Genomic DNA, 20599 nt, shown 5'->3' with positions numbered 1-20599 from the left:
CACAAAAAATAATTTCATCTGAGGTCCTTTTTGAACAACATTTTAATTATAATAATTGGAATATTACGTCAACAACACTCAAGTTCATTGATAGGATCTCACAAAGGATGATAAATTCATGGTAGTCCAAGTTCAGTCTCAAAATGGAAAAGAAACTGGCATGCTTAAACTTCCCCAAGATTGTGCGCCACAAGAGATAGTCATTATTTTAGATTCGTTACTGTAAATAATTAATTTCTTTTAATCAGGTTCTTTATGTTTTTTATTTACTTGTAATCTCCCTTTTTTAGATTTGATGTAGTATAAGTGAATGTGAAAATGAGAGTTGGTTAGTGTTATGGGTCACGGATTTATGTGTGTATAGACAAGTAAACCCAATTAAGATGGACACAACTTGATGCCATAATTGTATTCTTTTTTTTTTTTTTTTTTTCCGCTACCCAATTTATACATCACATTTGGCTAATCGGAGGAGTGATCCGCAGGCCATCCTCAACTAGCACGTTATGATTGATTTGGGAGAAAATATTTCCTCTAGTTCGAGCTCCTTTTGCAAGACTATCCGCCCGGACATTTAAAGTTCTCGGGATATATGATAAAGTCCACTCGGCAAAGCTCTCTCGAAGGATCCGGAAGGCGTCTAACTCTGTCATGAAAGATGGCCAATCTGCTGGAGATTCAGTTATTTTCAGCAAATCCGAGCAATCAGTCTGAAAATACGCCGATATAATCCGTCTATCTCTCAAGCACGACATAGCCCAAAGGAGGCAGTCCATCTCTGCATGAAGAGCCGAGAGACATCTGCGACATCCTTGTAAGCCAGAAATCACCATTCCCCTGCCATCATCTAGCCACCACCCGAGACCACTGACCGGTCCGTAATTGATCCAAGAGGCATCAATCCGGCATATCGGGATTTGTGGGAACTCGGATGGGGGTATCAGAGGAGGAGATGAGATTATCGTTCCTGCGAAAGGGTCGATGTCATCTTCCCGTCGATTCGCCAATCTCCAGCTTTCCGCTTCCACTTTGGCGTGGACCCAAGTATCTTCAGGGGAGATGTCTTTCCCCTTGAAGATTTTGTCATTCCTTGCTTTCCAGATAAACCATAGGATCCAAGGATATACATCCTTATGAGGATCTGTCATGCCAAACTCTTTTGTTTTCCAAAAGAGGAAGCTCATATTTTGAAAAATAGAAGTACTCGGGAAAACGCCCGGAAGGGACGGAAAGTCCGATAACGCCCAGACTTGCAAGGCCGGGGGACATAAAAACAGTAAATGGTTTATAGATTCCTCAGGATCGCCACATCGGGGACAACTCTTGTCAGACCCCAAATGTCGGTAGGTGAGGTTCTGGCAGGTAGCGACACACCCTGATAAAGATTGCCACATAAAGTGTTTCATTTTCCCAGATGTACGGACTTTCCATACATGGCTTTGAAGGGCTGTGATACTCGGTCCGATTTTTGCACCAGCATCCCGGTCTAACTTAGTCCTCCTAATCAAGTCATATCCCGACTTAACCGTGTAGAGTCCTGATTTGGAGTGGTTCTATGCATATCCATCCAAAGTCCGGTTGCGGCTAGGTCTCAACCCAAATATGAGGGAGACATCCTCGGGTTGGAAAAATTCTCTCAAAAGAGGAACATCCCATTGTTTCGTATCTTGCCGGATAAAAGAATATACCAATAATCCCGGATCTTGGTATCCTATTTGCGGGGCGGCGATTGCCGGGCGAGCCCTGAGGTCTGGAATCCATGGTTCGCTCCAAACTCTCGTGTTTAGACCCGAGTCAATTGTCTTCCTCAGGCCCATCTTAAGGAGTGGTTTTGCGGCCATGATATTCCGCCACCCATAAGATGGAAAGTAGACATTCCGGTCTTCTAAGGGATCAGATTGTCGATAATACCTACCTCGCAGAACCCGAGCTAAGAGAGATGAAGGGTATTGTATAAGTCACCATAACTGTTTAGCTAGAAGGGCTAAATTAAAGTCTTGTAAATCTCTAAAACCAAGTCCGGGGAAATGCCATAATTGTATTCAAATAATGAAAAATTAAAAGAGAAAAGAAAAGATCAACTCTGTTCTCTGTTTGTGTTCTTAATCTCCTGGGTATAACTTTCTCAGAGAACTACATCGACGCTTCTGCTTTCTACCTGAAATGTTACCTTCCATTATAAATTTGTAAAAACGGATCGAGTAAGAAAATAAAAAACACTAAATAAGAGTGTCGTTGTCTTAACCTGTGGAGAGTCTCCCAGATGCAAGCATAGCCTCTTCTGCAATAGGCTTCCACTGCTGGGCGCACGAATAGTTAAGCCCAATCCCTACGCTGAGTCCTCTTAACAGAATTACCGTGCGAAGAACAGAGAAAAGTTCCTCTGGAAATGCCTACCCACAACCAACAAACAGCGTCAATTGTTGCAGTTTAACCAAAACACGAAGAAGAAGCACACAACGGTTTGCGGTTTTCGTTCTTTCTTTCTTTTGATGAATAGGTGTTTGTTTTTTACCTCAACGGAAATCTTTTTGATTGAAGAGTCTTCTGAGAAAGGTTGCAGAACTGCTACACCAGGGGGCATCTTTGTATCAAACATTGTTTTTGCTAATTGGAGAAGTTCTTGCTGCTCATTCTCACACTTAGTAAATGTAACTAAACCGAGTTCCCTGAATATTCACCACGGAATCCACCAAGGGATCAGATGCTACACTCAGCTGACAAGGTGATTTTAACTAGCTTAAGTTAACAAAGGCTTATCGCCACTGTTTCGTTATAACTTCCATCACAAGACTCTATCCAATACTCACTCTAAAACCATGATCATGAAAACGAAGTTGCTTCAAAAGAAAAAAGGTATTGATTGATGAATTTTGAATTACCTGAAGCTCTGGGATGCCAATGAGGCATTGTTATCAGCGATGGCAATGACCAAATTTGCATAACCAAGTCTCAGGTGGTCAGGGAGTTCCTTCACTTGACCATAGTCCAGCAGTGCAACCTGATGACGGTAAACAAGATTACAACTCAATATATATAGACGTTAAAACCTATAAAAAGACCACCGTAAGTCAATTAAGAAACAAAAAGAATGACTTGCCTCTGAACCTTTACAAATCAAGATATTCCCAGGGTGTGGATCCGCATGAAAGAAACCACTCTTCAGTATCATTTGGCCATATGCTTGGGACAAACTGCTAAGTATATTACTGTGGGAATGCGAAAAAAAAAATTCCAGTGCGGCATCAGACAAGATTCGAATGTGATACACGCTTTGGATTAGTCTACAGCCGTAAGCCTAAACCGAAGGGATAAAGTTCAATTGGTGTTTTTCCTTTTTACTCTTAAGTTAAGTTGACATTTTAGTTTTGGGTTTTAAGCTAATTTTCTTTTACAATTAGGACAAGCAGATTTGTAGCGTGTCCTATATATAGGTGTTTTGGATTCAATAAGAAAGTATCTTCCAACAATTAACCTTATTCTCAAAAGAGACTAGGGTTAAAGAGGAAGTTTTGAGCTAATTCATTCTTCTACGTTCACCATAGCTACTAAATACTTAGGTCCGATTACCAGAGCTAAGGCAAGAGAATTGGCTCATAACAATTTGGTATCAGAGCCAAACGATTCAATGGGAGACGATTCCATAGCCGTGCAACTCGCGAAAATCATGGAAGCAATCCAGGAGATGAAAGCAGCGATAAACCCGATGCAAACTACGTTGGGGGCTCTCGAGGAGAAGACAACGACTCAACAAACCGTCTTGGAAGCAACCGTGGCAGCTCAAAAGGAGATGAGTGCGCAGACCCAAGAGGCACTTGCACAACTACGCAACGACCAGACGACCATGCTGGACCAGATTTCAAGAGACAGCAACGGGGTTGTTTTGAATGCAATAGATACCAGTGTTCACGACCTAGAAGATTGGTTCACAACTGAGGAAGAAATGTTCACAACCCCCGGCACCTATTCACCACCACGGGCTTCGCAATCTCAAGCTCTTTGGTCGCTTGATTCGGAGAACCCACCAGAGGCGTTGAAACTTCTGCTGGAAAGCTACAGCGAGGTGTTCTTCAAACCTACAGGGTTACCCCCTAAACGAGAGTGCGATCACCGGATTCGTCTAGTTGAGGGAGCTAATCCGGTAGCTATAAGGCCTTACCGCTACCCTCATCTTCTCAAAGATGAAATTGAAAAGCAATGTGCGGAGATGCTTCGTATGGGAATTATTCGACCAAGTAGTTCACCCTTCTCATCACCTGTTCTCTTAGTGAAAAAGGCAGATAATTCATGGCGCTTTTGTATAGATTTCCGAGAGCTGAATAAAATCACCGTCAAGGACAAATTTCCAATTCCAGTCGTGGATGAGCTACTCGATGAATTGCATGGGGCTCGGTTTTTCACAAAGCTCGACTTGGCCTCTGGGTACCACCAAGTTCGAATGTACGAAGGTGACATTGAGAAGACCGCTTTCCGAACACATCATGGTCACTATGAGTTTCTCGTTATGCCATTTGGGCTATCGAACGCTCCTTCGACTTTTCAGAGTCTTATGAATTCAGTATTCAGTGGGGTTCTTCGGAAGTTCGTCTTGGTTTTCTTTGACGATATTTTGATCTATAGCGCAACATGGGTAGATCACGTCAAACATGTGAAGCATGTTCTGGACCTTATTCGGAAGCATAGCTTGCTACTTAAGCATTCAAAGTGTTCGTTCGGTCAAACAGAAGTGGGTTATCTCGGTCACGTCATCTCTCACACTGGAGTCCGGGTGGACCAATCCAAGATTAAAGCCATCACGGAATGGCCTCTACCCGCGTCCATCCGAGCTGTTCGAGGGTTTCTTGGTCTATCCGGGTATTATCGGAAGTTCATTCGGGATTACGGCATTATCGCAGCACCATTAACAAATCTTCTCAAGAAGACGGGGTTTATTTGGACTGAGGCAACTTCAACAGCTTTTGTTACACTAAAGAAGGCTCTTTCTGAATCTCCGGTGTTGGCACTTCCAGATTTTTCTAAAGAATTTGTGGTCGAATGTGACGCATCGGGAAGTGGTATTGGTGCTGTGCTACAACAAGCAGGCCACCCAATCGCGTTCTTTAGTCGCAAGTTAGCCGACCGCCATTTTAAGCTTGCTGCGTACGAAAGGGAGTTGATTGGGCTTGCTAAAGCAGTGTTGCATTGGCGACCGTATCTATGGGGCCGGCATTTCTTAATTCGTACGGATCACTACAGCCTTAAATTTCTCTTGGAGCAGCGTCTGTCGACTTCACCTCAGATCCATTGGATCAGTAAATTGTTGGGATTCGACTTCTGTGTGGAGTATCGCTCTGGGTCAACGAACAAGGTCGCAGATGCTTTGTCACGACGTGATGAGAATACTCCTGAACCGGAATGCTTAATTTCTAGTTTAAGCAAGTCTGATAAAGGTATTTTTGCCCGTCTACGGAAAGAAATTGAGGTGAACCAAGCCTTAGCTGATCTTCGGGATCGAATAATTCGGGGAGAAGAGACCGATAGTTGGGCAATTCGGGATGGATTGATCTTCTACAAGGGACGTGTCTATTTGACGTCTGATTCGTTATTGGTGCAAGAGGTTGTCTCGGGTTTTCATAATTTAGGACATGAAGGAGTCCAAAAGACGATGGATCGAATTCGACGTGACTTTTATTGGCGAGGCTGGAAAAAGACAGTGCAAGATTTCGTCGCAAATTGTCAAACCTGTCAACAAAACAAGTGGGAAACACTTCAACCGGCTGGATTGTTGCAACCGTTGCCAGTACCTACGAAAATCTGGTCGGATATATCTATGGATTTTGTGGAAGCTCTTCCTAAAGTTTCCGGGAAGACAGTTATCTTAGTCGTAGTGGATCGCTTCTCGAAATACGCCCATTTTATTGCGCTCAGTCACCCATATACAGCGATTACAGTCGCGCAGGCGTTTTTCCGAGATATTGTTCGTCTACATGGGATTCCTGAGACGATTGTGACGGATAGAGATAAGGTTTTTCGAAGTCTGTTCTGGCGGGAGCTGTTTCGACTAATTGGGACCGACTTGTGTTTTACAACAGCTTACCATCCGCAGTCGGATGGACAAACGGAGGTCGTTAACAGAACTTTGGAAATGTACCTCCGATGTTTAACTGGTGACGCTCCGCGGAAGTGGCTTACATGGCTTCCTTGGGTGGAATATTGCTATAACACCTCGTTCCATACTAGTCTCAAGACGACGCCATTTCGAATTGTGTATGGACGCGAGCCACCTCGTCTAACAGACTATCGTTCTGGGAGTTCACGGATTGAAGCAGTTGATGTTGCGTTGGAGAAGCGAGATGAGTTTCTTGCACTGGCGCGAGAACGACTTAGAGAAGCTCAAATTCGGATGAAGGACAGTTATGACAACCGCCACAGGCCTGTTGAGTTTGCGGTAGGGGATTGGGTTTGGCTAAAACTTCAGCCATATCGTCAATTAAGTGTAGCCAAGAAAGCTTTCACCAAACTCTCTCCCAGATTTTATGGACCGTTTGAAGTGCTTGCTCGAGTTGGCGCAGTTTCGTATCGCCTACGCTTGCCCACAGGGACGCAGATTCATGACGTCTTCCATGTGTCTCTTCTTAAAGCGCACAAGGGGAATCGTCCAAGCCAAGATCCTAGTCTTCCACCAATTTTTCAGGGTCGTGTGGTTTCATCCAGGCCATTTCAATTACTTCGAGCAAGAGTGCAGGGTGGAGTTCGCCAGGTGCTGGTTAAATGGGCGGAGGATACAGAATCAGAGGCAACTTGGGAAGATGCTGCAACACTGCTAGAAGCCTACCCAGAATTGGAGCTTGAGGACAAGCTCCTAGTCGAGGAGGGGAGAAATGATACACGCTTTGGATTAGTCTACAGCCGTAAGCCTAAACCGAAGGGATAAAGTTCAATTGGTGTTTTTCCTTTTTACTCTTAAGTTAAGTTGACATTTTAGTTTTGGGTTTTAAGCTAATTTTCTTTTACAATTAGGACAAGCAGATTTGTAGCGTGTCCTATATATAGGTGTTTTGGATTCAATAAGAAAGTATCTTCCAACAATTAACCTTATTCTCAAAAGAGACTAGGGTTAAAGAGGAAGTTTTGAGCTAATTCATTCTTCTACGTTCACCATAGCTACTAAATACTTAGGTCCGATTACCAGAGCTAAGGCAAGAGAATTGGCTCATAACAGAATGCTAGCCAAGAAATAACGATTAAAAGCAAAGAGAGCTTTATCAGGCATTGGAAAAAATAATCTGTAATGGAGGAGCTTACAATTTTGCTGCCTCTGCCAATTTACCATGAGGATTTATCCCTCTTTTGGCCATCTCATCACCGAGTCTCAAGATTGGGATTCCGTTAATGTAATCCATAACCAGAACCCTCCTGTGTGTATTATGATATATCCTCTGATCAGCACTAATTTTTTTACAGAAAATAAAAGAATCTTGAATGAAAAGAGAATCTGTCAAAAAGACAGAAACCATAATTCATGACCAGTGAAACACCTATTGAGAGATAACCAGGATGCTAATACATTGACAAGTACCTGGTCACCAAGTGTGGCAACACCCTGGGAACCAAAACAGGACTCTTTCTGTTGTTATTATTAAGAAAACGTCGGATCTTTTCCATTGCATTGGCCTCCCTTTTGAAGTCGAATTCATACCCAATCTTGAAAAATGAAACAAAAAGATTTCTAGTGACCTGGGTAAGTTAAATTCTTACCAGATAATAACAAGACATAAAGAATGATAAATACCTGCTTCTCGATTTCCTTTGTTACGGAGAACAAGTCAAATTTGACATCTGTTTTCTGCATGTATAATGCAAATATTTGCAAGTTCCGTATATCTGTCATCATCAATTTTTCAACGCCAGGATGTTGGACCTAAACATGTCGTTTCACATTCAGAAAACTAATGAAAACGCTAGGAAGCTCTCAGTTGTCTCCTGATTATTCTCACCTTAACAACAACATCCCTCTTCTCACCCTTTACTCTTGCACGATGAACCTGAATAGAAGGCAACACAAAAAAAGGTGAATATGTACGTTTTGCTTGAATTATTGAATAAGCATGCACGGTAGTACTCTCCATAGGTTCTGAAGCCATGAGTGATGAATAAACTAGTACCTGAGCAATAGAAGCAGACCCAAGAGGCTTATCATCAAAAGTTTCAAACACTTCATCGATGCTTTTACCTAACTCTTTCTCCAGGACAGCTCGAACGGCATCGAATGGTGTAGCAGGAGCTTGATCACACAATGTGACGAGTTTTTTCACCCACGCAGCTGGAGCCAGGTCAGGTTTCCCTAGAATTTGTGCAACCTATTGCGGAAAATGAAAAGAGGAAACAAAAAAAAAATCATCATCAGCAAGTCAGCAACAGTGAGCCATCCAAGAGTAAATGTACATTCTTTCTCAGCTAAAAATCAAACCCTCACATTTCACGGTAAAACGAGATTGTAGATCAGAAAATCATAAGAACCCCAATGTGGAACTCTGATCATCACAAACCTTAACAACAGTCTCAACACACCCAAAAAGAAAATTTGTAATAAAGCGAAACACAATCAGTAGAAGAAGCAAGAAAGTCCAAATTCGAGTAAACAGGAGCAAACCCATAAACGCAAAAAAAAAGAAGCCTATTTGGCAATAAAAACAAGAAACCATTAAGAAAATCCAGAAGGTGGAATCCAAAGAAAGAGATTTATAGATAGATTACCTTAAGGAAGAACCCACCAAGGTCAGAGCACATAGCGTAAATTTTGTGAGCGGCAAGTTCATGTTGTCTCTCCCACATTTCCTCCTGCTTCTTCACATCCTTGACGAAGCTCACTCGAAGTTGAAATACCTAGAGAAACACCAAGCAACACAGTTTCGAATTTGCAGGAATCATAAGAGAAATGTATACAATTTTGAGCATAAAAAAAAATGGAAGAAAAGGAATACCGGCAAAGAGAAACCTTGTATCCGGTGTAGATATCGGAGGCACGAGCCCAGAACTGAAACGATCGTTGCCAGGGACGGAAACCATCAGAGAGCTTTTCCTGAATCTCTTTGAAATCAATCGCATGCATTTTCTCTCGGGAAGAAAGTCGAGTCGAGAATTTTTCCGACTTGTATTTTATCTCTCAATTTGATGAAATTTCGAAGTGATAATGATGAGAGAGAGAGGGAGAGTGTATGGCGCTAAATTAAGCAGAGCCGTCGAAACGGGGTTGGCCCAAACACCGTTCTGCTCAGAATCTTTGAGCTTCTTCTTTTTATTTCATTATTTATCTTTCAAATATATAAATCAGTGTTTTATTAATTTACAGCAAAGAAAATGAGTCTCCGTTCGTCTTCGGTTTTTAGCTAAATCAGAGAAATCGTCTACAAAATTGATAAGTAAACTAATTAAAACTGAATGAGATTTCCCGCCGGAAGTATAGTCATTTAAAATTAATTTAAGAAAAGGGACTGTGACAAACAAACCAACTACAGTAGAGTAAAAAGAGACGAGAGAACAGATATTGATCTCAAAATCCATATTCATATCGTTTCTCAGAGGTTTAGGATTCTGAAAGAAAAAGCGAAACAGAAACACGAGACATGCTCTCACAGATCGATGACTCGAGACAGCTTCTGGATCCGGTTTAGCAAGAAATCACCTTGCTTGATCGTTGCCTGGTAAAGTGCATTCTTTGCATCCGGACGGTTAGTCTCCAGAACACCTGCAACCTTGTCTATCTTGCAGTGAAGCTTCCCAGCAGCAATGAAGCGTGACAGCTCCCTGGATCAATGATAATAATAATACACATTTCAAGTAAGGTTTTTTACTTTGTGTATGAGATCATGTTATGCCACCGTGTCTAAAGGAAGAGCACGTAAACAAAATATGATACGGAAGAAATGTGATTGAGCGTTTGTTAGAGTGTGGCTTACTGATCAATGAAATCCACGGAGACGCCAAAGGCCTTTGCCATTGCTTCGACAGTCACACTCTTGTAGGATTCCAAAAACTGAGAGTAGACCACCGTTCTCACTTCCCTCATGTAGAACCGGAAATGCGGGTACAAGTAACGGTCAAACTTTATCTGCTCCGCCATTCCAGCTGAGAAAAAATACACCAATAATTGAAGCTAGCTATTAATTAACACACAGAGGAAAAGAAAGCAACGTGAATCCACAAATTAGTTAGTTTAGTAAAGGTATTCTGATAACTGTATTGAACTCACCAAATGCTGAGAAAAACGCCTTGTACTGGCACTCGTACAAGGAGTTCAGGAACTCAGAAAGGAATGGAATCTTCCCAAGCACGGTTAAGATCTCAGGTGCATCAACAACCTGTCAAAAAAATTAGTGACACTTCAAAAACCATAAAGATTCACATCCTCCGGAAATGAACAACATATAAAAAGATTCCCATCATTTTAGATGCTAAGTGGACCTACTGATTGTTATGCTAACTAAATTTAGAAAACCCAAACTAAGAGAGGACTGAGCCATCGACAAATACCTTTTGCTTAAGCGAGACTCTGTCCAAAGTTATGATGCTTGTCAGGACGGTGTAAAATATGAAAGTCTCATAGGGAAAGATTTCATAAGTCGTGAAGGTTGAGATAGAATCCAGAAATAAGCTGGCAGCCTTCTTAAAATTTCTGGTGGACATGCAATACAAACCTTCATAGACCTTAAGACGGTTCTTCCTCTCCCAATCACCGCCCTCTTCAAACAACCTGGCATGTGAAGATAGAGTTTTTTAGATCATAGAACTCAGTTGCACTATCCGTGAAGTGTGGTCACAAACATGCAGCGAAAGAGCTTAATCGACACTTACTTTTTTGCTTTGTCAATGCTCTTCGATACCAGATCGAAGTCCATGTAGAAAAAAGCAAGTTGCAATGTATAGAATACCAAGTCCATTTTTTGCCCAACGGCTACAGTTTTCCCTTCAGTGAGTTTTAGTTGCTCCAAAGCTTTCTCCTAGATTCACAAAGCAAAAATTTAGTGACCAAGGAAGTTCTCTGAAGTGCACAATCATTAAATTTGACATGCTCAAGTACCTTATCACTGATCCTGATGAAATACAGAGCCTTAGCAAGATGAGCTTCACGGACTTCACTTTCACCCAAATTCTCTTCTGCATCTGCAATCCTAAACAAAGGAGAAGGAAAGGAATATGTAAGAGAACCTCAACACAATATATATCTGTCAGATAAGATTTAACACTAGAAAAATGGCATAAAAGGTTTATGCCTAAAAACAATTTGTAATTCCAGTCTTAGATAAAGCACAACGCTAGATGGAAATGCTCCATCCAATCTTAAACTCAGTGCCTCAAAATCATTACATTCAGCTACACAGTAACATCCGATTCATAACCAATCTGCCTGGTTTTTTAAACCGGCACACTATACAGTAACATCTTAATTGCAGAAACTAGATACAGAAGCAAGAAGGAAACTTACTTCTCATCGAGCTTCTTAAGCTCCTCCTCGTTATTGGCCCGCATAGAATCTAACAAGCTCTGATCCAATTCCAGCACCGAAGACGCCGCTAGGGTTTCGTACAAGGGAGCCATACCTGAAAACAACCCCAATATGAGGAACAGAAAACCCCGAAGCTGCCTAAGCAATTTCTAAAATTATGGTCATTGATTAGCGAAATTAAGCTAGATTACCATCGGATTTGATGGAATCCAGGACCTCAGACTTGAGCTGGACTTTCTCGATGTCTTGGACATCGGGTTGAGTGAGGAGGAAGAGCTTGTGGGCTAGAATAAGGTGAGGCTGCTGAGATCCTTCGGCTCCACCGTCCATGGTTGCCACACACTCAAATCAGGATAAACCTTGAGACGGATCTGAGCGAGAGAAAGAGAGACGAATAAAACTGAAAATTGTTTTCTTGAGTAAGGAGGAAGAGCGAACCGGATATTAAAGCCGATGAGTTCTGTGTATATATTAAAAAAGTAGGTTTCGCATAACCTTTTATATTAGTGTAAAAAAAAAATGTAAATTAGTGTAAAATTTCCTTTCAATTTACCGAAAAAATTAGTGTAAGATAAAAGATGGTCGACAAAAAAAAAAGATGAGTTTTTTAATTAATTCATATTTCTTTGTTAGCTTTACCGTCGTCTTTGATTTAGAAACAATTTTATAAATTTATTATACTTACTTGCAGAGAAATTGAGAAATTAGACGAATTGTATAAACAGATGAACCGCACCGTAAGTTTGATCATTCAAGGGGAAACAGAAAGTAAATTGTTTGGCCGACGAGAGAGAATCACATTATTCAATTTCTCAAGTTTCTCCACAGTAAAGAAAGATAACATAATAACTGTTTCGAAAGAAGCTGAAGCTAAAACGCATCAAATCTTGACATCAAATCTAATTGTCATGCAAATAAACTCAAATCCAAGAAGACATTGAAAGAAACCAAACCCTTTCTAGATACCTTTCTCAAGCATCGCTCTAACTCTCATGGGAAGCCCGTAAAGCTTGATAAAACCGGCTGCATCTGCTTGGTTATAGATCTCACTCCCTTCAAACGAAGATATGTCCTGTCTATACAGACTGTTCGGACTCCTACGACCTGTGACCGACACAGATCCTTTGTACAGCTTCAGTGTAACGGATCCAGTGGTTTTCTCAGTTATCTTCTCCATGAAAGCGTCCATGGACTCTCTAAGCGGATCAAACCATCTTCCCGCGTAAACCATCTCTGCATATTTCAGTGCTAACGAGTCTTTCACTTGAATACTCTCTCTGTCTAGAGTGAGGGATTCTAGTTCCTGCACAGCTGCAAAGAGGATGGTGCCTCCTGGGGTTTCATAGACTCCACGTGATTTCATCCCAACCAGACGGTTCTCAACCATGTCGATACGGCCAATGCCGTGTTTTCCTCCTATCGTGTTTAGCTCTGAGAGCAGAGTAGCTGGAGAGAGTGCCTTCCCGTTGAGTGCCACTGGAAGTCCAGATTCTATTCCGATCTCAATGTATCTGTTTTAAGTAAAATTTCATCATTAAGTATCACAAGTTACAATGCTCCTGCACTAGACTCACACAAGGACTTTAGAGAAAAAAGCAACTTACTCAGGCTGATCAGGAGCATCTTCGGGATCTACACTCATCATGTACATATCTTTCTTCGGCTCGTTTGATGGATCTTCCAATATATCACCCTTTCAAACAAAACATGTTCGGTATCAGAGAAAGGGAGAGACATTTGTATCTGAAAAGGGAATGTCTAGCAACAGTTTGACTTTTATCTTACCTCATGACTAAGGTGCCAGAGGTTCCTGTCCCGGCTGTAAATAGATTTCTTTGTCACGGGGACAGGAATGTTATGCTTCTTCGCATACTCGATAGCGTCTTCTCTGCCTACGATTTCCCATTCTCTCCATGGTGCCACAACTTTAAGTTCAGGGTTTAACGAAAAGAAGGTGAGCTCAAACCGAACCTGATCAGTAAGAAAAATAATGTAAGAATCGGTAAGTGTGTTTTTCCGATGTGACACTCTAGCAATAGCAAGACATTCTAAGTACTTGCCTGGTCATTTCCTTTGCCAGTACACCCATGCGCAACGGCATCGGCTCCAACCTCTGCTGCTACATCTACCATTGCCTAATCATTTTGAGAAGTTGTATTAGAGATAATAGGAAAATCAAGAGATGTATTCAGATAGTATTAAATATTTATGTTCCTTCACCACCATAATAATCATAGAAAACATCTCGAAATGTTACCTTAGCAATGACAGGTCGAGCCATGGAGGTGCCAAGCAAGTATTTTCGTTCATAGATGGCACCAGCTCTAACACAGGGGAATATGTAATCTTTCACAAACTCTTCGGTGAGATCCTTAACGACCAATTGAGAAGCACCACTAGCCTTAGCCTTTTGTTCTAAACCCTCCAACTCTTTTATGCCCTTCATATCAAAGCATTAAGAGGTTGAAAAGACATGAGTCGAATGCTACACAAAACTTCATTTCTCAACTAAAATTGTCAACAGTTTGGCACTTATGTAGTGTACCTGACCAACATCTGCGGTGAAACACACAACTTCACAACCATAGTTCTCCCTACGAAAAAAAAAAAATAGTTTCATGTAAGAGAATTGGATTGTAGAAACTTTCATGAAACAAAAATAGCATCAAATCTATCTAAACTGATTATTTGAAAACCAGAGGATGTATCAAGAAGTTCTCCTTCCTACAGGTCAGAACTAAACTCAAGAAAAAGGAAAAAAACATACTTTAGCCATGGCACGACGATGGAGGTGTCTAAGCCTCCACTGTAAGCTAGCACAACCTTTTTGAGTTTGCCACGAAGTCCAGCACCGTTTGAATCAGCAGCGATGACAGTTTGTTCATCACCGGAGAGGACAGCTCGAATAGCTGTGCAATATTGAAGACCCCAAAGTAATTAAAACGTAATAATGGAAATAGCATATAAGATTATAAGGAAATTCGCAGATTCAGTGCAATGCAAACTTCACCTTGATTCTTGCAGCTGCGGGATACGGGAACCTGACCGGTACCAACGGCATTGCCAACAAGCTGGCTTCGTCTCAGAGATAACTGCAATTCAGTCAAAGCAGATAGAGAAAGAGGTCACGGAAACATTTTAGACACAACATCGAAACATGCATTTGTTGTTTTATAACAAGTATCAATTCCAATTGGAAATACCTGTTGAAACAGGGAAGTGGTTCCTGGACAAGCTACATTCGGACATCGTAAGGTAGCTGTGGAAACATATCAGATATATCAACTACATTTCGATCATAATCTATTTGAACGTGTCAGAGATCAAGAACTCAGAGAGCTATTCGCAATTATCTCGAATGAAAAATAGACATTAGAAAATGTATCTGTCAGAAAACTGGACAAATTATATCTATATATTCAGACTAGAAATAAAAACAAGGAAATGAAACGGAGCAGAAAAGAGAGAGAACCATTGCGAGGGCTACGAAGCGCGAGAGCAGATGACGAAGAAGAAGGAAACGAAGACGCCGAGATTTCAGCCATGTAAGAAGATTATTTCTGGGTTTTTGCTTTGTGTTCGACAATGGGGTTTGGGGGCTCTTGTAAGTGAGTGGTAAGATGTCAACATAGTCCACGTCCTTTAGGGTTTTAACTCTTTTTTTCTCTGGCATATCGTTTTTTTTCCATTTTTGTTTTAATGTAATTGACTACTTTAAAAGTCCAATTTTCTATGTTAGTAAGAATATTTAAATCGTACAAACAAATAAGAATAACCAATTTAGTATCATAACGAAGTTCATTTCTCGGGTTTGATTTATTCGAATACTGATAGACACTCGTCCATAAAATAAAAGTTTCATTCTCGTATTTGTATATGTCATATATACTGAAGATGAAATAGTTCTACAAAAAGAATGAATGGCCAAAGCTGGCACTAACTCATATATCTCTCAATCATAATGCAATTTCGGAAAACACCTCTCTCTTTAACAAAACTCTCTTGTCTTCATTGTTGATCAAACAAACACAAATGAAATAAAAACAAAAGAACGACTACCTATTATTATAAGATATATAATACCGCAATGTTGTATGCAAATGCAGTTTGCGAGTCCTCAAACACTGATTGTGTTTTGCCTATCTGCAGGTGCAACGCATCGCCAGAGGGAACAATAAACCGGGATATCTGCCGGTTTTAACCCCAACGCAGATATGTTTCGGCCATACTCCTGTTCAGAGAGATTAACCGAGTATGTAATGTAACACTTCTTTATACGCTTACTATTTCCAGATGTATATTTTATTTGACACAATGAAGCCATAAGAAGAGTTACCTGAGTATCAAGGAATAATTGCATACACATCTTGTCTGTTTCAGATACATAGTCGTCAGAGACACCTGATGCTGCACCTACTCGTTTCTGTGCCTTTTTACGGAATTGCTGAAGCGATGACTCTGTTTTTCTGGCCTGTAACTTATTACAATTAGTATCTCTACCCCCTTTTACTACACATAAACTACACTGATAATCTCCGCTTTATATACTAAACCAATAACAGATTGAAACGCCTTTTAAGGGGAAAAATGGATGGCCACTAGGTAATTTTTCATCCATAAATATTTTTGAAGATATTTAAAAATTTGTGCTATTGATATTTACTATTGAGCATATTTAGAAGAGTTTCTCTTCAGATTTATAAATGATAAATCTCACTCTTAAAAGCTCACTCGTGAGTTGTACTAATTACTAATCTTCATAAAGTGTTTAAAACAGAATACTTACCACGCTAACAACTTCATCAGCCAATTCGTAATACCGCCTGGTAATTTCAGTGACAGTGCCAAGCAATAACTCCTCCCTTGTTTCCTCCGTCAAGTAATGTGTAGCCTTATCTCCCTCCAAAAAGGCCTATTAATAGAGAAGGTGCAATAATCAACTTTTCAGAATCCATCAATCAAGTAATTACGAACGTTCTTAAAACCGCAACCCCAAAGTTGAATTAATACCTTTACAGGACGCAATATGCCAACGACATATGGTGAGTGCCTAACCGGCGGTGGTTTATTAGTCATCCGATATGTTGCCGTTATTCCCTTGACATGCCTTAGGTCCTATAAAGAGATGAAAGCATTTACCACGTATGTTACGTAGAGAATAACACTAACCTATCCAGCTATAAGTCAAATTAATTAACACTGTTCTTGCAGGTGCTCATTAAGGCCGTCAAACAAATCTTCAAGTGCATAAATTAGATGATGGACCTAATGTTTCTTCAGGATTTTACCTCAACAGATTTATCAACAATGACTTCAATAATCGTGTTGGTAAGTAAAGGTAGGACTTCCTTTAATTTATCTCCACCCTGTAACATGCTCATCCTCACCACATCACGAACTTCAGTGGAGCATGAAGATAAATAGTGTGATATATGTCCAAGGTAATCGCCACAAACTTCTGAAACTAGATAATTTACATCATGTATAACCTGCAAGGAAGGAGATGTGTAAATATTCCTAGAAAATCAAATGATCAACTATACGGTCTATATAACCAAATTTCATGTATATATGCAAACAGAAACTATTTCGAGTTCACTTGTTTTCCACAGCATTTTTTTGTCATTCTAATTCTAAAATTAAGATTACACACACACACACACAAAGGAAGCATATTATAAGCTGTCCGTCACAACATAACTGCAGCTGAATTTGTAAACACGAAATTGCAGAAATTCCAAAAGAAAAAAAAAAACTAAGAGGAGCTGACAAACAATGCAGATAAAAACTGACTTACATATACAAAATCTTCTGCAGTGCCTGAAACTGCCCAATCACATCCAGCAAGACTCGGCCTGGCATTACCCTTTCTACTATGCAGCGCAGATGATACCCAATTGCAATATCTACATGTTATAAAAACATTGTCACAATGAGAACTGAAACAGAAACTAATAAGCAATAATCTTAAAGTCAAATTTTACAAACCTCGAAAGAAGCTGCAAGGCCAATCGAAGAAATTTGTCAGCAGCAGAGAAAACCAGAACATCTTCTTTCCAGCATGAACGCAGGCTCTCCAAAAGAGTAGCGCTCTGTCTGAGCATTAAGTTGGGAAAACTCTGTTTATCTAAATCAGAATTCTGAATGAAAACCAGAGAAGGAGAAGTAAGAGCAGAATCCAAGGCTCCAGCTATCTCCTGAAACCTGAAATTATGTATTTTCGAGTTAGAGAAGCTAAGAAGCCATTATTCTAACAGTGAGTCAACCGCCATCTAATATTTCTCAAATACCTCAGTGAAAAGTATACTCCCACATTCCATTGCTTCATGAATTCGATACATACCGCCTCAGTACGAAACTTAGTGACAGCAGGTCTTGACGGACAATAACCTTCATAAAAAAGTATATGGTATGACTACTGAAAAATATTCAAATAATGTCATCACCTAGTATTAAATAAAACTATTTGCTTATTCAAGACACATGACGATTAGTTCACAATGCATCTGATAAGCCCATGACATCAAGCTCAGAGAAAGGTATAGATCAGCTATCCTACCTTCAAGATATGCCAAGAATTCCAAGCTTGCCTTGTAATTCTTCAAGAACTCAGTAGGCCTTCCAGGAGAAAATGCGCCTGGTTTGACTTTCTGGATTGCCGAAAGAACTTCTTTCAGAATTGAATTTGCCAAGAAGTTGAAGACGTGCAAACCCGATTTGTCTGTCGTAGCAACAAAATACCAAGCAAAGAGTGCATTTCGTGAAATATAAAACGACAACAGTAAGAAAGAAACAACGTATAATTGTGATTAACGAACATGATTGTTATGACATCATGTTAGCTGCGTAAAATTCTTCTTAGAAATTCTTTGCCGGAGAAAAATGTAACTATAAAATGCAATTGGAGATCTACATTAAATGTGATCACAAAGAACGAGCGAATTACCGGTTGAAGATATTTCTAGTAGCATTTTACAGTCCTTCTCAATAAAATGCTTGATCTGTTTGTAATCGTTATCAAGTTCATCTCCCGATGTTCCAGCAGCATCCGATGATGATTCATGTGCAATAATTTTATGTACAAATGGAGCCACAATTGTTGTACGAAAATTTTCTTCTGCATTCTTGGTGTTATCAATGGCAGCGTATGCACGTAGGCAGTTGTAAAGGACGCTTGTGTCGCTGTTGTTTAGCCCGTCAATGAAGCAATGACCTAGGCTAGCATCCAATAAGACACTAGCGCTCTGAATCCTCTTCTCCATGTTCTCAATGAAAGGCAGGTTCTGTACTGGCATAACAGAAAAAAGTAGTGAGTATCAGCCGTAATACTGTATATTGTGTTCTGAGGCTAACAAGTACAATGGAGTTTTTCAGAATACCAGAGATTTGACAATATTTTACCAGGTAGCATCTCCTGTAATCAGTTTTATTTTTATTTTATTTTTGTCAACAATCTTATTAAAGCCAATGAATACTCGTAGCACCCCAGCCACTTCTCAAGCCCCATACGCATAACTAGTTTTGATCCCCCAAGATACTATTCTAAATGCAGTATACTCAAAAACCTCTTTCATTATTTTCTTATAAGAGACAGAGTTTTTTTGCTATTCTCTTTATAACTTTGACACTCCAGAGCAGCTGGGACTGAATTTTCCTACCATCAATTGTCTCCATATATTCCTTGGAAAACTTGTCCAGATGTTCATACCTTGGACTGTAAAAGGAACAAAGTGCATTCCTAATGTAATATATATTTTGTGACGGACAAGGAATTGTGACTTCGCAAAAAAAAAAGAAAAAAAAAAGCTTAGCAAAGAAAAGAAAGAAAGAAAATGCATGATGGAGACCTGTGCATGAGCCATATAAAACTTGAGCCGGTTCATTTCACTAGCTATTCTTTCCAAAAGCATGCTCTGGGTTTCTCTCATGGTTGTGCCATCTTGCTGCGTGGAAGTTTCAACACTCATAGAGCTCCTTCCCAGGGAATTAGCATCCTCGTTTTGCCAATCAGAAGGAGCACTTGGTAGAACTTTTATAAGCTTTTCAACCTACATTCACAATGATCATACATTATTTACGTCAAACATTCACATTATATAGTCAGGAAGTAAACAAAAGAGAAATGGATATTTGCTCAGTGTAAACGTAACCACAACGCAAAACCATTTTAAGGATTACTAACAACAGATGGTTTTACAATGAGGATATTGAAGAAAAATCTCTACTAGAGTACACTATAACGATCGACAAGCTTACACACGTCCCGTGATCCAGATCTCTAACCAGCAAAGTAAATATCTCCAAACAATAGATCGCTAGAATATGGAACCAATGACGAGCAGAAGCAGAATCGAGATTTAAAACGAGACAAAACACTTGCTCAGTGGAAAATTAAGATTGAGAATCCAAAACCAAGTACCTTGGACACCACATGAAAAGTGTCGAGCAACAATTCGAGAACCTCCCTGGCAGCAGCAGCATGGGAACGCTGCTGCAATCCACTCCTTAGTGCGAAAAGTGCGGCCTCCACGGATCCACGAAACCCAGTGATCTTCTCACGGAGGTCAAGGAGCGGGGCGCGCATGCGTACTACAGCGGCATCGATATCGACGAGCTTAGTGCTTAAATTGACGAAATCGGCATAGTCTCGATTGATGAGATCAACAAGTTCGCGATTCAGGGATGCAAGGTGGGAGCGGAGCTCGGATCGGAGAGTGTCAAAGGGAACGAATGTACGGAGCTCAGAGATGTAGGACTCGGAGTCGAAGCCAGGGGAAAGGAAGAGGGAAGGCTTGAACCATAGAGGATGTGAGTCGTAAGGATCGGAGAAGAAGTCTGAGGCGGATCTCGGCGCCGAAGACGGCGACGGCAACGTCGCTACTAGATCTGACATTTCCGATTCACTGATTCCTCTGTGCGAGAAGCCTGAATTGATCCCGGAGATGGAGAGTTATCAATTAAACATTAACAAAGAAAAAAACAGTTTTTAAACCCGGCCCGGCCAGGCCCTGTACTATTTTGACCCGCTTGTGTTCTCTTCTAATCCGGATTAAGCTATTATGAAAACAGTTATGATTTTTTTCTTTTCTCGTGAATGCTCATAAGCAAACTCAA

The 20599-nt window shown here is 40.5% G+C and overlaps 4 protein-coding genes across 4 annotated transcripts; all 4 read right to left on the bottom strand.

Annotated features, from left to right (window-relative positions):
• Nucleotides 1-1989: 1989 nt before the first annotated feature.
• Nucleotides 1990-9250, bottom strand: LOC18029834 (uncharacterized aarF domain-containing protein kinase 1). The gene is made up of 12 exons (XM_006413317.2): nucleotides 8978-9250; nucleotides 8737-8865; nucleotides 8145-8339; nucleotides 7977-8024; nucleotides 7772-7900; nucleotides 7559-7683; nucleotides 7285-7395; nucleotides 3101-3209; nucleotides 2883-3001; nucleotides 2516-2669; nucleotides 2246-2393; nucleotides 1990-2158 (listed from the first exon to the last, which is right to left on the bottom strand). The coding sequence occupies exons 1-12, from the start codon at nucleotides 9089-9091 to the stop codon at nucleotides 2103-2105; spliced, it is 1437 nt and encodes a 478-aa protein (XP_006413380.2). The 5' UTR covers nucleotides 9092-9250; the 3' UTR covers nucleotides 1990-2102.
• A 167-nt stretch (nucleotides 9251-9417) lies between these two features.
• Nucleotides 9418-11937, bottom strand: LOC18029833 (26S proteasome non-ATPase regulatory subunit 6 homolog). Its single transcript, XM_006413316.2, has 8 exons — nucleotides 11677-11937; nucleotides 11465-11579; nucleotides 11060-11150; nucleotides 10834-10979; nucleotides 10513-10732; nucleotides 10232-10340; nucleotides 9939-10107; nucleotides 9418-9786 (listed from the first exon to the last, which is right to left on the bottom strand). The coding sequence occupies exons 1-8, from the start codon at nucleotides 11813-11815 to the stop codon at nucleotides 9612-9614; spliced, it is 1164 nt and encodes a 387-aa protein (XP_006413379.1). The 5' UTR covers nucleotides 11816-11937; the 3' UTR covers nucleotides 9418-9611.
• A 323-nt stretch (nucleotides 11938-12260) lies between these two features.
• On the bottom strand, nucleotides 12261-15095 carry LOC18029832 (argininosuccinate synthase, chloroplastic). Its single transcript, XM_006413315.2, has 10 exons — nucleotides 14958-15095; nucleotides 14689-14744; nucleotides 14496-14577; nucleotides 14253-14394; nucleotides 14031-14079; nucleotides 13743-13925; nucleotides 13546-13620; nucleotides 13271-13456; nucleotides 13090-13178; nucleotides 12261-12996 (listed from the first exon to the last, which is right to left on the bottom strand). The coding sequence occupies exons 1-10, from the start codon at nucleotides 15028-15030 to the stop codon at nucleotides 12444-12446; spliced, it is 1488 nt and encodes a 495-aa protein (XP_006413378.1). The 5' UTR covers nucleotides 15031-15095; the 3' UTR covers nucleotides 12261-12443.
• A 259-nt stretch (nucleotides 15096-15354) lies between these two features.
• On the bottom strand, nucleotides 15355-20414 carry LOC18029831 (conserved oligomeric Golgi complex subunit 2). The gene is made up of 12 exons (XM_006413314.2): nucleotides 19905-20414; nucleotides 19333-19533; nucleotides 18432-18768; nucleotides 18045-18206; nucleotides 17776-17875; nucleotides 17474-17689; nucleotides 17283-17391; nucleotides 16774-16974; nucleotides 16496-16600; nucleotides 16272-16397; nucleotides 15822-15956; nucleotides 15355-15716 (listed from the first exon to the last, which is right to left on the bottom strand). The coding sequence occupies exons 1-12, from the start codon at nucleotides 20376-20378 to the stop codon at nucleotides 15603-15605; spliced, it is 2280 nt and encodes a 759-aa protein (XP_006413377.1). The 5' UTR covers nucleotides 20379-20414; the 3' UTR covers nucleotides 15355-15602.
• Nucleotides 20415-20599: the final 185 nt, after the last annotated feature.

The sequence above is a fragment of the Eutrema salsugineum genome, unplaced genomic scaffold, assembly GCF_000478725.1.
Source record: "Eutrema salsugineum unplaced genomic scaffold, Eutsalg1_0 scaffold_1, whole genome shotgun sequence".
Lineage (NCBI taxonomy): Eukaryota > Viridiplantae > Streptophyta > Magnoliopsida > Brassicales > Brassicaceae > Eutrema > Eutrema salsugineum.
The sequence above is the reverse complement of the archived record's forward strand: the minus strand, read 5'-3'. Positions and strand labels throughout refer to the sequence as shown.